Genomic DNA, 14,368 nt, shown 5'->3' with positions numbered 1-14,368 from the left:
GGACTTCTAGCTATGGCAGAGGAAAACTGGAGGAAGTTGGTGTATTCGTTTTCTGTTGCTATGTAACAAATTAGCACAAACTTCGCAGCTTAGAACTCAGAGTTCTATAGGTGAGAAGTCCAGGCACACTCGACTGGGTTCTCTGCCTAGTGTCTCACAAGGCTCAAATTAAGGTGTTAGCTGGACTAGGCTCTTATCTAGAGGCTCTGGAAATGGATCCACTTCCACATTCATTGAGGCCAAAGATATGACAATATACCACATGAGCATAAACACAAAAATCAAATCCAGTAACATATAAAAATGACCCAGTGGGATTTATCTTGGGAATGCCAGGTTGATTTAGCATCTCAAAATAAATGCAATACATCATATTAATATAATAAAGGCCAAAATATACTTGGTCATGTTAATATATACAGAAAAAGCATTTATCAAAATTCAACACTCATTCATGATAAAACTCTCAACAAACTCCAAATAAAAGGGAATTTCTTCAGACAGATAAAAAAGAATCTAAGAAAAAACCTACAGCAAACATCCTACTTACTAGCAACAAGACTAAAGGTGTTTTCCATAAGTTTGAAAACAAAGCAAGGATGTCCACTCTCAACACTTCTATTTAATATCACACTGGAAGTTCTAGCCAGTCAAGAAGACAACAAAAAGAAATTAAAGGTATCCAGTTTGGAAATGAAGAAATAAAACTGTCTTTATTTGCAAATTATTTGACCCTGTATCTGCAAACTACTAGTGAATCTTAAAAAACCAACTAGAACTAATAAATGAGAATGTCAGAGGATACCAAAACCAATAATATTTCTACTGATAATGAACACTCTAAGAATGAAATGAAAACAATGTAATTTGCAATAGCACTAAAAATAAAATACTTAGAAATAAATGTAACAAAAGATGTATAAGAGGTAAAAATTATAAAACACTGCTCACTAAAATTTAAAAGATCTAAATAAATGGGGATATATACCATTTTCATGAATTGAAAGTCTCACTACTGTTAAGATGGCAGTTCTGCCCAAACTGATTTATGTATACAATTCCAATCAAAATCACGTTTGGGGGGGTAGAAATTGACAAGCCGATCCTAAGGTTTACATGGAAATGCAAATTACCTAGAATAGCAAAACAATTTGGAAACCAACAACATAGTTGGAGGAATATTTTACTCATTTTCAAAACTTATTATAAAATAATAGTTGTTGAGACTGTGTCACAGTGGTGTAATGACAGACACATATATCAATGGAGATGAATAGAAAGTCCAGAAAATCCTTATGTTTTTGGTAAATTGATTCTCAACAAAGGTGCCAAGGGAATTCAATTGTGAAAAGATATTCTTTTTAACAAATGGTTCTGGGACAATTGGGTATCCATATGCAAAAGATAAATAAATTAAAAAATTTACATCATGTATAAAAATTAACTCAAAATCAATTACAGACTTAAATGTTAAATTGAAAACTATAAAACCTGAAAAAACAAACCACAGGAACAAAATCTTTGTGACTTTGGCTTAGGCAAAAATTTCTTAGATATGATACCAAAAACACAATTCATAAAAGAAAAATTTGCTAAATTGTAATTCATTGAAACTCAAAACTTTGGCACTTCCAAAGATATCATTTAAAGTATGAAAAGACAAGCCACAGCCTGGGAGAAAATATTTGCAAATTATGTATCTTATTAAGGACGTGTATCTGAAATATATCAAAAATTCTTATAACTCAATAAGACAACCCAGTTAAAAATGGGCAAAAGATTTGAATAGACCTTTCACCAAAGAAGATATTTGTGTGGCTAAAAATAACATTAAAAGATGATCAACATCACTAGTCATTAGGGAAATGCAAATTAAAATTACAGTGAGATACCACCATACATTTATTAGAATAGAGATAATTTAAAGTCTAATAATACCAAGTGTTGGCAAGGATGAGGAGAAATAAGAACCCTCATACAGGGCTTCCCTGGTGGTGCAGTGGTTGGGAGTCCGCCTGCCGATGCAGGGGATGCGGGTTCGTACTCTGGTCCCGGAGGATCGCACGTGCCGCGGAGCGGCTGGGCCCGTGAGCCATGACCGCTGGGCCTGCGCGGCCGGAGCCTGTGCTCCGCAACGGGAGAGGCTACAGCAGTGAGAGGCCCGCGTACCGCAACAAAAAAAATACAACAAAAAAACCCCCTCATGCATTGCTGGTGGGAACGTAAAATGTGGTACAGTCACTTCAGAAAACAATTTGTCAGTTCCTTATAATGTTAAACATAGAGTTACAACATGACCCAACAATCCCATCCTGCAATACCCTAGAAAACTGACAGCATGTCCCCATTAAGAGTTCCTGTAAATATTCACAGCAACATTATCCATAATAGCAAAAATCTGGAAATAAATGAAATGTTCATTACCTGGTACATGGATAAAGAGAATCTAGTGTATCTATCTGATGAATACTATTCAGCAGTAAAAAGGGATGAACCACTTATACATGCTACAACATGGATAAACATTATGCCAAGTGAAAGAAGCCAGGCACAAAAGACCACACATTGTATGATTCCATTTAAGTGACTTTCTAGAAAAGGGAAATCTGTAGAGATGGAAAACAAATCATCGGTTGCCAAGAGATGGAAATTGGAGTGTGATTGACTGCAAATGCACAGGAGAAAACTTTTGGGGAGTGATGGAAATATTGGGGTGGACCGGGGTGATGGTTGCATAACTTCATAAATTTACTAGAAGTCATTGAATTACCACGTATTAACGGTGAACTTTACGGTATGCAGATCATACCTCAATAAAGCTATTAAACAAAACCATTAACTCTTCCAATTTTAAAATGTTCTTGGGAATTCCCTGGCCGTCCAGTGGTTTAGGACTCTGAGCTTTCACGGCTGAGGGCCTGAGTTCAATCCCTGTTTGGGGAACTAAGACCCCCCAAGCCGCAGGGCATGCCCCCCCCAAAATGTTCTCAACTAATTCAAATTCTTAAAGGACATTTGTGGAAAAAAAAAATACCCCAAGTTTATGGCGCAAGCCCTTGGGCTGCCTACTTGCAACCCCAGTGCTAAGCTGCATGAATAGAAATTTGAATAAAATAAAATCCTTGTCCTCCGGGAGTTTAAGATACAAAGGGAGAAAATGGAACAGTAAACAGTTACAAAACCCTATGATAAATATTACAAGCAGGATGTGCAGGGAGGTTTGGGTCCAGAGAATACCTGGCTCTGACTGAGCAGGGCTGGGGGTGCCACAGATGAGGCTGGACACTCAAGTGAGGTTTTGAAGGGTTCAAGAGATTGCAGGTGTAGAAAGTGGAGAAAAGGGGTGGGTGACATTTCCAGGCAGAGGGAACAGAATGGGCCAAGGCTCGGAGGTATGAAAAAGCAATTCCCTTTCTGAGAACTGAGAAGGTTGGAGATGTGGTTCACCTGGAGATAAAGAACAGGAAAGCAAGGCAGGGGCCAGATTGTGAAGGGCTTGGCAGGCAGCGTTAAAGTCTTTGGACAAAAGATTAAGCAGAATTTATTTGTTGGAGGAATATGGGCATCCTTCTTGTGGCCTGAATTAAACTTTGTATATCTTGGAAACATCATATTGCACTAATTTTAAAAATATCCATTAATATACTGCTTATCATGTGCCAGGCACTGTTTTAATACTTTATATAAACCACCTTAATCCTATCAACAGTGATTCTCAAATTCTAACCCGCATCAGATTCACCTGGAAGTCTTCTTAAAGCAGAGAGTTTCTAATTTAGTAGGTCTGGAGTGGAGCCCGAGAATTTGCATTTCAGTCCAGTTCCCAGCTGCTGCTGCTAGTTTCCGGGGAGCACACTGGGAGAACAACGGCCTTACACCCATCTTATAAGAATGATATCATTATCATCACCATCATTCCCATTTTACAGAGGAGGAAACAGATGGAAGGTTAAGCAGTCTGCCCCCAAGGCCATATAACTCTTGGTGGTGGGGCTGGCCGTCAATGCTAGGCAATGTCTGCCGTGCTTCCCAGTTCACAGGTTGCAAACAAACAGAGTTAAGGGCTGGCATTTTCAATCCTTCATTGCAACTATCAAAAATATATTACAGGGCTTCCCTGGTGGCACAGTGGTTGAGAGTCCGCCTGCGGATTCAGGGGACATGGGTTCGAGCCCCGGTCCAGGAAGATCCCACATGCCGCGGAGAGGCTGGGCCCGTGAGCCATGGCCGCTGAGCCTGCGCGTCCGGAGCCTGTGCTCCGCAACGGGAGAGGCCACAACAGTGAGAGGCCCGCATACCGCAAAAAAAAAAAAAAAAAAAAAAAAAAAAAAAAAAAATATATATATATATATATATATATATATATATTACACACAGACACGCACAGGCCTTAACTGACATCTGAGATAAAAGAACTAGGGATGCTAACTGATGCCAAGGGGGTAGTGAGGGAAAGTCTTTGAGAAACCCTTGAGTCCATTCCAATGCAGTATTATTTTCGTCCTACTGGATGAAGCCAGGATTCAGATATGCTCAAGTATCAATGTACAAAATGACTAATTAAATACGTAAAAGGAAATCATTAAATGTCACAACTCAAAACTGAAACGTACAAGTCCTCAATCTCTGTTGCTTTCAATATATTTATTTTAAATGTTTTATAAATTATGAAAATTAACAATATCTAGAGAAGATAACCTTGTTATACGTGCTGCTTTGGTGGTGGGGGGGGTAGTCCCAAGAAGAAAACGGCAATTCTTTCGTGAATCGGCTTGCTTTTCACATCTTGATCTAATTTGTAGCATCTCCCTGGTTGCCTTCCAATAAACAACTTCTTCCCTAAATTGGTGGCATTATGTTATTTCTGAGATCTGAATCACAGAGACTGTAGTCCAAGCCTGCATACTCCATCTTGTCGTTTGTGTAGAGTGCTGTATATCTAATTAAAGCTTCTTACAGGTCCATAAAAAGACCTAACATTAAAAAAGCAGTCTGGTTTGGAGAAAGCCCCAGGGCAGAATGAAGGAGGGGCTTCTTCATTAACAATAAACACATTTTCTTGAATTCAAAGTTAAGCAATCATATATTAATTTGTACTTGAATATTTTTAAATGTTGCCTAAGCATGATCGGATCATGTTACCACATTGATGGTGCGGGACTGAAAACAGGTCACGTTCTTGCCAGCAACACTCCAGCTTCCCAGGAAACACTGGGGATGAATAAATGATTTACCACGTGGCCAGGACTGCAGCCCTCTCTCTGGAAGAGAATTTGAGCCAACTTGATTTAAACCAAGGTATTATTCTATTCCTTTTCATTTATTGTTTTGCTATTCTTATGCCCTGTTGCCCTTACAGAATTTATTCAAAACCTGAGTTACACAGCAGCAATATAAATACTCTATGTTCCAAGGGCTTATCTACTAAGGCCATTGTTTTGTGGTTACTGTTCTATCTCAGGGGCTACAGACCTGGCTTGGAGGTCCTCAACCACTGGAATTCCCTTGGGAGACCATTAGCGTGGTATTTTTTTCCCTTTACTTGGTTTACAGGGTTCCCTGAATAGTGATATCTCCCTAAGGAGAAAAGTGTAAGGCCTTCCCGTTTGCCAGTAACAAAGGAATGAATTCCACAAACCAAGTTAGAAGCTCTTGCTTAACATACTGCTAGAGTTAGAATGTCAGTGTCAAAGTGAGATTATTCTTTTATGACCTTTCTAAGCCAGTGTTATCCCAGAGTTGGGGCCTTGACTCAGCCCTGAGGGGCAGAGGTCCACCTGAGGCCTACAGCCCCAGGCTTTCCCCAGCCAATGATCCATGACCCCTTGCCAGAGCCTTAGGGTAACTAGGAATCCCCCTTTAACCTTCTGTTATTACCCTGAGGGTTTGTACCTCCCAACAATCCACTCTTGCTTCCCAGTCGTCTTCGGACGTGCAAAGTAGATGCCAAGGAGACAGTCTGAAAAGAGAAGTCTTCTCACATTTGCAGGTCAGCAGAGACATTTGCTAAAGCCATCTAGATTTTTCTTCTCCGTCCAGTCAATTTAATCAAACTTGGAGCATCTAAGCAGCTCCCGCCTCCCCCCACATTGTGTCCTTCTTTGCTAGGGGTCCTTCCTTGGGGGAGGGGTGGGGAGCAGGGAGAATCATTAAGGGAGAAAGCAGGTTGGAGAAATCTGGCATCTGGCTTGTCACTCCCTTCCAGAAAACCCGGAGAGCTGATCTCCATTGCGCGCCAAGCTTCCAAGGGTGGGAGACGTGAGCCCCTGCCCCTGTCTCCCACCCTCCCAAACCCTCCTCTCCGGCGAGCGCTAAGTTCCCTTCGGGAGCCACCGACCTGGTGACCATGCCGCTGAACCATCCAGTGCACAGTTAATGCCTGGAGTGTTCTGAATCCCTGACTTCACATGCTTTAATACTTCCCACGACCTTTCGCCTTTCCACGCTTTTCCAGAGGAGGCAGCCTGGCCAGGCAAGGGTCTCCGGCTGACCTTTAAAGCCAGCGCTGCATTCGGATGCTGGGCTTTTTCTCTTTTTTAAAAATGGCAACAAAAGCAACAAAATTCCTTCAAATTGGGTTCCCAAAGAGAAGAAACTGTAAAGAATATGTATGTGTATACATGAATGTATATTGAATTTTTTCCCTTTCCTTAAACCTGGGCGGGAGATGGGGGGAAACTTTAAAAGGTTAAAGCGCCTGGCGCCCTCGGCCCCGCGTCCCAGGACCCAGAGTCTGGTGAGCACGCGATCCCTTCCCTCCGATTTCCCCCGACGGCTCGCGCTACTTTTCTGGGCCATTGTCCCATGTCCCTAGTGCTTCCTCCTTCATCATCCCTTCTGTTCGGGCACCTCGCCCGCTTCCTACCGCCAGCCGCAGCCCAGACTCGCTGGGGTAGGGATGATGCCAGGATGCCCTCCAGCAGCCCGCGCGCCGGAGCCCGCAGGTGCGCCCCGTCCCTCCCTGCCCGCGGCCCCGCCCAGTTCCTCCCTGCCCGCGGCCCCGCCCCGTCCCTCCCTCCCCGCGGCCCCGCCCCGTCCCTCCCTCCCCGCACCCCCGCCCCGGCGTTACGTCACAGTGACGCGCGCCCCGCGCAGGCGCAAGTCGGTCCCCACCCCCTCCCCGCGGACGGCCGCCTGTTCGGTATTATGATTAGCGCTGGGTGCGGGGATTCGGCGGCCGGGAGGGAGTTGTCGGCGCCGCGGCCGCTGCGGACGGACGCCCGCCTGCTGGCTGAGGTAGGGGCGAGCGCGGAGCGCGGCCGGGCGCGGCGGCCGTGGGCGGGGGTGGGGCCGGCCTCCGCCGCCGTCGCCTCCGCCGTTGCCGGGCGCCGGAGCCGGGCTCCCGCCGCAGGCGGAAAGTAAGTTGCGCGCTCCGCGCTCCCCGCGCCGGCCGCGTCGCGCGCCCGGGAGGGCGCGGGGACCCGGCTGCTGCGGCCCCGACCCCGCGCGGCGGCGGCGCGGCCTGGCGGCGGCGGGGCCCGGATGGGAGCCGGCACTGCGGCGGCTGGCCGCGGGCGCCCGGAGGCCCTGCCCTTGCGGCCGCGGCGGGATTGCGGCACCTCGGGAGGCGCCCGCATCCCCGCGCCCCGCCCCGGAGCGGGCCGAGTGCGGCGCCCGCTGGGCTCCGCTCCCAGGTTTTCTTGTGCGGTGTGTATTCTTCACCAAAGGTGTTTTCCTTTTTCAAAAGAATCTGGAAATCTGGCGTAGCAGGGGGGTTCCTTGCTAAAACTGCAGCCGTAAAATAGAATGGGGATATTGTTGTCTGTAGAGAAAGGGCATCGGGGTAAGGAAGGAGGAGCAGTGCCGTTCCCGAGGGACAGCTAGAATTTTTCAGATTGGAAAACCTTCGTTCTTTTCCATAGTCATCGCCTGTTGATATCTTTCTGGACCGTTTTACAGAAACCTTCCTGCCTTTTACTTGGACTTGGGATCCAGGAAAGTGACAGCCTTTTATCCTGGGGGGCGGGCGGGGGGTGGTTCCTGGAGCTGTGCTGTTCCAACAGTTGCATCAGATAAAATTCAATCGCTTCATAGGGAATTCGGTTCAAGTCCAGTATTTGGAGGGGAGAGGAGGGATTTAGCAGTAGGGTTTTTCAACCTATAGACGTCTGAGGATATCGGATTTTTCACACTGTCAAGTTACTTTTTTCCCCTCCCATTTAATTGAGTACATTTCCACAGTTTTAGGAGCAGGTGGTAAAGCTGACTTAATGCGTTTCACGTTTTATGGTGAAAGGTGAAGCATGGCTAGCAGGTGATGGAACTGCAAATGTTCTGCATACTGATCAGATTCCACCTGATTCCTATCAAGCATCAGTTGCCTCAGTTTGGGTTCCTTGTATGGGGTTGGGGTGCTAGTCCCAAATCAGCCTAATTTATCAGAATGTATATCGGTGTACTTAAACGTCTGGGGTTGTCAAGGCTTATGTAATCAATTTGTTAATTTATAATCTTGTTATATGGCTCTCCCGATTTATAAAATCATTCCCTTAAGGAAATCTGTCTTCACCGTCTGCTTAAATATTTCTCTTGGAATTGGATTCCTGGAGAGAAATGTTCTGTACTAGTGGTGATTAACGCATACTAATTAGACAAGTTTTTAAAAAAATCATGTTGATTCTTTTGACTATCTAATTGTCTCTATTAGGAAAACAGGTGACATTCCCATTTTACAGAACTAGAAATGAGAGAAATGACATTCCCAAGGTCACTTATTGAAGCAGTATAGTAATTGAAAGTCAGGTGCACTGTGTTAACTTTTCTTAATACTCCATCTTTAAGGCTTTCCATGTAGGGAACTTTGACACCGTTTTATTTTTAAGTTTGCACAGTTTTTATTTTCTTTTGTGCAGAAAAGTTACTCTCACCGTATTAATTTTTTTACTATTTTGAGTAAGTTTTTCTGTATTATTGCAGTAAGATCCATTTGTATAAAACATACAAGGACTCAGAAGTTACGTAATTTTTATTATTCTAGAACAGAAGTATAGATTGAGACTTTATGGGTCAAATGTAATCCCATAATCCTAAAATGAAGGCTTTCAAATGTCCTTATTAAAAGTGAAGGGCTTTCAGATATTTTTACTGGGCGCAGGAAATACTGTTGGTCTAAACTTTACTATGGATGTTTCATATAGAAAGTGAAACCAAATAGAAAAAAAAACTTTATTTTGGAGATATTGAGCAGCCCAGGTTCTAAGCACTGGTATAAATAAGGCTTGATTTCTCCCCTGTAGCAGCTTGTCTGAGCCTAAGAACTCATTACACAGCCCAGGAAGAAAAGGGTACAAGTACGCTTTCCACATGGTCAGAATTTTAGGAATTAAAAACATAAATGTGAGGAGCTCTGAAGACTTGATTTTACTGCATGCCAGCTGTTTGCCTAACAACCAAGAGGTAGAATTTTGAGCTAAGATGCTTTTATAAGAAAACTAATTATTTAGAATATGGATACTTCCCAGTGTGCATGTATGTGCTGGTCAGCTCTTAGAGCAAGTTAGGTGGAAAAGTTGAGTGCTTTGTAGCAGTTTTGAAGGTAAACTAACCTATGATCATTTATTCATGGAGCCTTTGTCTACTTTTGGGGCCCTGGGTTAGAGGATAGCAGTAGAAAAGTGAATAAAAACTAGTTCCTGCCTTTACAGGCTATTGTATTTTTTGTTTTATTTATTTACTTATTTATTTATTTTTGGCTGCGTTGGGTCTTCGTTGCAGTGATTGGAGACTCTTTGTTGCGGTGCGCAGACTTCTCACCGCAGTGGCTTCTCTTGTTAGGGAGCACGGTCTCTAGGCGTGCAGGCTTCAGTAGTTGTGGCACGCGGGCTCAGTAGTTGTGGCACGTGGGCTCAGTAGTTGTGACTCACAGGCTCTAGAGTGCAGACTCAGTAGTTGTGGTGCACGGGCTTAGTTGCTCCGCGGCATGTGGGATCTTCCCGGATCAGGGCTCGAACCCGTGTCCCCTGCATTGGCAGGCGGAATCTTAACCACCGCGCCACCAGGGAAGTCCCAAGGTATTATAAATTATATTTACACCAAGGTAAACAATAACAGTAGGATCAAATGCTGTGGTGAGACATAGGCAAGACCCCTGGGCAAGGAACAGTCTGACTTGGGAATGCTTCACAGAGAAGGTGATGGTTGAACCAGTCTTGAAGGATGGGTAGAGTTCCCAGGCAGAGAAAAGGGGAAAGGGCTCCAAGGGTTCAGGGAGGGTGAAAAGACAAGGTCAGGTGGTGGAGGAAGAACTTAGATCCAAGTGGGTGAAAGGGAGCTGAGGAGGTAGAGACAGGGTGCAGCTGTTTTTGATTTTTTGAAGACTATGGAAAGGAGGGGGGAGGAATGGGGCAGTACCTTTGGGGAAGGAGGGGGTCGTGTTTTATTTTGTTTTCGTTTGGGAAGAGCCGGTGTACAGCCTCTCGGACTTGATGGCCTCACAGGCGAGCACTGGAAGTGTGTTGTCTGTTCCGGATGATCTGGAGCTGCATTATTCACACCGCGGATTATTTCCTTATCTTGTTTTTCCGTGTATCTGCTTTGGGTTGAGGCCTTAGATCCTGTGGGAAACCATTTCTTGCTGGTGGTAGGGGAGGAACCTGACTAAAGAGGATTCCTGCTCTATCTTTCCTGAACGTTTATTTCTCTGCTGTTACTTCCAGAGCCTCCTGAGATTCTGCTTTGGCACCTCCAGCGTTTGGCCTCTGCTCAGGTAGGCTCTTTCCTGACAAAGAAGGCCTTTTTCTCTCTCCTTCCTTGTTGTGTCCTATTCCCCAGACTGCTGCCGTGTGACGACAGCAGTTACTTCAGAGTTGGAGGGCATTGGCTGCCCATGCACCATGATGTTTTAAGTTCTGGAGTGTCTCCAGGCTCACAGCAAGATTGGGGGGAGGGGTGTCTGTCTGACTATCTAAACACATAACCCCTCAGCTACATGTTGGCCTGAAATGTGATGTTGATTATGAAATCAGTGCTCCAGAAATGTAGGTTACAGGACATGTAACTGGTCAAATCGTAGCCTCAGTGGGCCTCGGTTTCTCAGTTGTTGACGTGCAGTTACCTTTCTCAAATCCAGAAGACTGTCAGCTCCTTGGAGCCAGAGACCCCTTCTTTGATTTCTGTATCCCCAGACCAGTGTAATGCTTCACACATAGTCAGTGTACCCAAGAAGTGTCCTGGCGAAGTAACTTTAAAAATCTGAACTTTAGTTTGTTGCCCATTAGTGGAAACCATACCCATTTTATCCAAATGAGTTGGATTGAAATTGCTCTTCATTCATAGAATTCCAGAGCTAGAAGCGAATCTTCCACTCTACACTGCCATGCAGTAGATGCTCAAGAAGTGTTTGTTCCTGTCCTGAATTCCCTGTCTCAGTAAGTGACCCCACCTGCTACCACTCTGCACTAGTCATTCTAGATTGCCCTCTTTGCTTTGCCCCCTGTGCACTGAGTTCCTGGATTCTACTTGCTAAACGTGTCTCCTCCATTACATCCCCGCCATCACTGCCCAGGTACAGGCTGCCCTCATTTTTAACTCTTTAATCATTTATCTGGAGACATTTTCACTAGTCTCCTTACCTGTGTCCAAGCTCTAGTCTTGCCCTTCCAATCTGATGTTCACTTTGCTGCCAGAGTGGTTTAACTGTCATCTCTGATTGCCGTTCCCCTGCTCAGGATTCTTCCTTGGCTTCTTAGTGCCAGCTTTCATTTGTTCATTTAATAAAGTATACCTGTATATTTTGGGCAGATGCTATACTTGGCGGGCCCTGGGATGGAGAGCTGAATAAAACAGACGTGCGTCTTACGCGGGCTGAATTTATCATGTAGTCTAGTGGGGGACACAGATTATTAATCACATAATCACACAAATAATTATATAACCACAATTGTGATAAGGGCCATAATGGAAAAGGGCCTGGTGCTGAAAGAGGGCGTGGGGAGCTGGTGTACAGGAGTGTGGGAGGGGAGGGAGAGGCTACGGTCAGGAAGGTGACCTTTACGCTGGGCCCTGAAGCATGGTTAAGGGCTAGCCAGATGTGAGGAATGTCAACTGATGTGCATAGGATACAAGGACCTTTGGGTATCTGGCCCTTACCTACCTGTCTAACCTTGTCTCTTACACTCTGCTCTGCATGGATTGCTGTCCCAATCACACTAAGGCCTCTTTCCCACCGTGGCCAATTTCAGGTCTTAGCTCAAACAAAAAAATTAATTTCTCTGAGATGCCTCCTGTGAACTCCTGAAGGCAGATTTAGGGGAAAGAACACCTCTTCCAGCCTCCTTGTCCCTTTGAGAGGTGGAAATAATGTGGGGCAGCGGCCTTCCTATTACATCCAGTACAGGCATTAGGGGCCGTTTCTTGGGCCAGTAAGGGGTGAGGGTGCCGATATCAAACTGAGATGAGGAGGTAAGTGTACAACCCCTCTAAAATATAAGACTCTCCTGAGACGGAAGCCATTTGTGAAAAGTTGGGGGAAAAAATGCTGGGGTGATTTTGATCCCACTCACAACTTGCTAATATGTATTATCGCCTTTTGACTTCATAATAACTGTCCAAGGTGGTGATTATCTTTGTTTTATAGAAAAAGACATGCCTGTTGGCAGAAGTTGAGTAATTTGTTGGGCTCCATGTCCTGTGGTACTCTTTCTTTCTTTCTTTTTTTTTTTGTGGTACGCGGGCCTCTCACTGTTTAACTGCAGGTTAAACAGTTCTCTCTTTATTGGTATAAAGCATTATGAGTACTACAGAAGACATTTAGAATGAGAATATTCGATCTACAGTTTCAAGGCTTGATTTTATCCTTTGTTCCCCTATTCTGTGAGCATTTGCTAATCCTCTTGTGAAGAAAAATGCTTTTTCAGAAACAAATGGAGAGAATGTAATATGCAAAAGTACATTAAAATTGCAGCTTTGGTAAGGATAAATTTTTTTAAAAAATAAATTTATTTTTGGCTGCTTTGGGTCTTCGTTGCTGTGCGCGGGCTTTCTCTAGTTGCGGCGAGCAGGGACTACTCTTCATTGCAGTGTGCGTGCTTCTCACTGCGGTGGCTTCTCTTGTTGCGGAGCACGGGCTCTAGGTACACAGGCTTCAGTAGTTGCGGCACGCGGGCTCAGCAGTTGTGGCTTGCGGGCTCTAGAGCACAGGCTCAGTAGTTGTGGTGCACAGGCTTAGTTGCTCCGCGGCATGGGGGATCTTCCCGGGCCAGGTCGCGAACCCGTGTCCCCTGCATTGGCAGGTGGATTGTTAACCACCGCGCCACCAGGGAAGTCCCCAATTTTTTTTTTTTCTTTTTTTTTTTTTTTTTTTTCGGTACGTGGGCCTCTCACTGCTGTGCCCTCTCCCGTTGCGGAGCACAGGCTCTGGACGTGCAGACTCAGCGGCCATGGCTCACGGGCCTAGGCGCTCTGCGGCATGTGGGATATTCCCGGACCGGGGCACGAACCCGTGTCCCCTGCATCGGCAGGCGGACTCTCAACCACTGTGCCACCAGGGAAGCCCAGTCCCAAATTTTTTAAAGCAGAAAATAGAATCTTCCTAAATTGTACTTAAATTACTTGCTTGGTGTTGGCTATTCTGTGCCACTGGGGAGGACTCTTGCCATAACAAAATTGTATGCAAACTCTGAAGGGGAAGTTATTTTCAAGGTGCCATTCAGTTTTTAGATGACCAGTAATTACCTGTCTGTCTTTTGAATGGTTATTTGCCTGCAGTTTCCTTTCTCAAAGAGCAGTTTCTAAACATTTCAAAAAGTTTTTAATGGAATTATTTATTTAACTTTAAAAAAGGTTTTACTGTGCAAAACTTTCTGTTACAAGTTATGTGAATCTTTTTTAATATTTATTTATTTATTTGGCTGCGCTGGGTCTCAGTTGCGGCATGCGGGATCTTTAGTTGCAGCATATGGGATCTAGTTCCCTGACCAGGGATTGAACCCGGGCCCCCTGCATTGGGAGTGTGGAGTCTTTGCCACTGGACCACCAGGGAAGTCCCTGGAATTATTAATTAATAATGTTTATTAGGTAAGTCTTTGGCACTTTGGTGGCATTAGGGCATTTCCTCTTTTTAGTTGATTGCTGGGTCAGGTAACTCACATGGCATGTCAGAATTGGAGGAAAATCAGAAATGTCAAAATAGATTTATTTTAGTGCTGTTGTTTCCCAGGAAATTAGAAAGGCCTACGTCAAAGGGGGAGGCATTGTATTATTTCAGGAAAAAATGCAGGGCCCACGAGTCAATTTAGGCAGCTCTTACTTGGGCATAGGACTGGGGCATAGGAAGTCCTTATCCTATTTGACCCTGCTTTCTCATCTGTTAAATGGGTATTATACTTCCATTGTATTCTTGGTTGTGAGGAATAAATTATATAACATATGT

The 14,368-nt window shown here is 44.7% G+C and overlaps 1 protein-coding gene across 7 annotated transcripts in view; it reads left to right on the top strand.

Annotated features, from left to right (window-relative positions):
* Positions 1-14,368, top strand: part of SNRK (SNF related kinase) — a 151,334-nt gene that overhangs the window by 74,369 nt on the left and 62,597 nt on the right. For 2 of the 7 annotated variants that reach the window (XR_013830213.1, XM_079934514.1), the window contains exons 5-6: positions 10,656-10,705; positions 11,275-11,366. The exons of 2 other annotated variants lie outside the window; for them this stretch is intronic. Coding sequence is in view for 2 of the 5 variants with exons in the window: in XM_079934514.1 (XP_079790640.1) it covers positions 10,656-10,705; positions 11,275-11,366 (142 nt within the window). In the remaining 3 variants the exon portion in view is untranslated. Of the gene's footprint in view, positions 1-7,098; positions 7,237-10,655; positions 10,706-11,274; positions 11,367-14,368 lie in introns of those variants that run through there. 3 more of the 7 variants (XM_079934517.1, XM_079934515.1, XM_079934519.1) reach the window with 2 other exon arrangements.

The sequence above is a fragment of the Stenella coeruleoalba genome (genome assembly GCF_951394435.1).
Source record: "Stenella coeruleoalba genome assembly, chromosome: 10".
In the NCBI taxonomy this organism is placed as follows: domain Eukaryota; kingdom Metazoa; phylum Chordata; class Mammalia; order Artiodactyla; family Delphinidae; genus Stenella; species Stenella coeruleoalba.
This window is presented reverse-complemented; position numbering and strand designations above follow the sequence as displayed.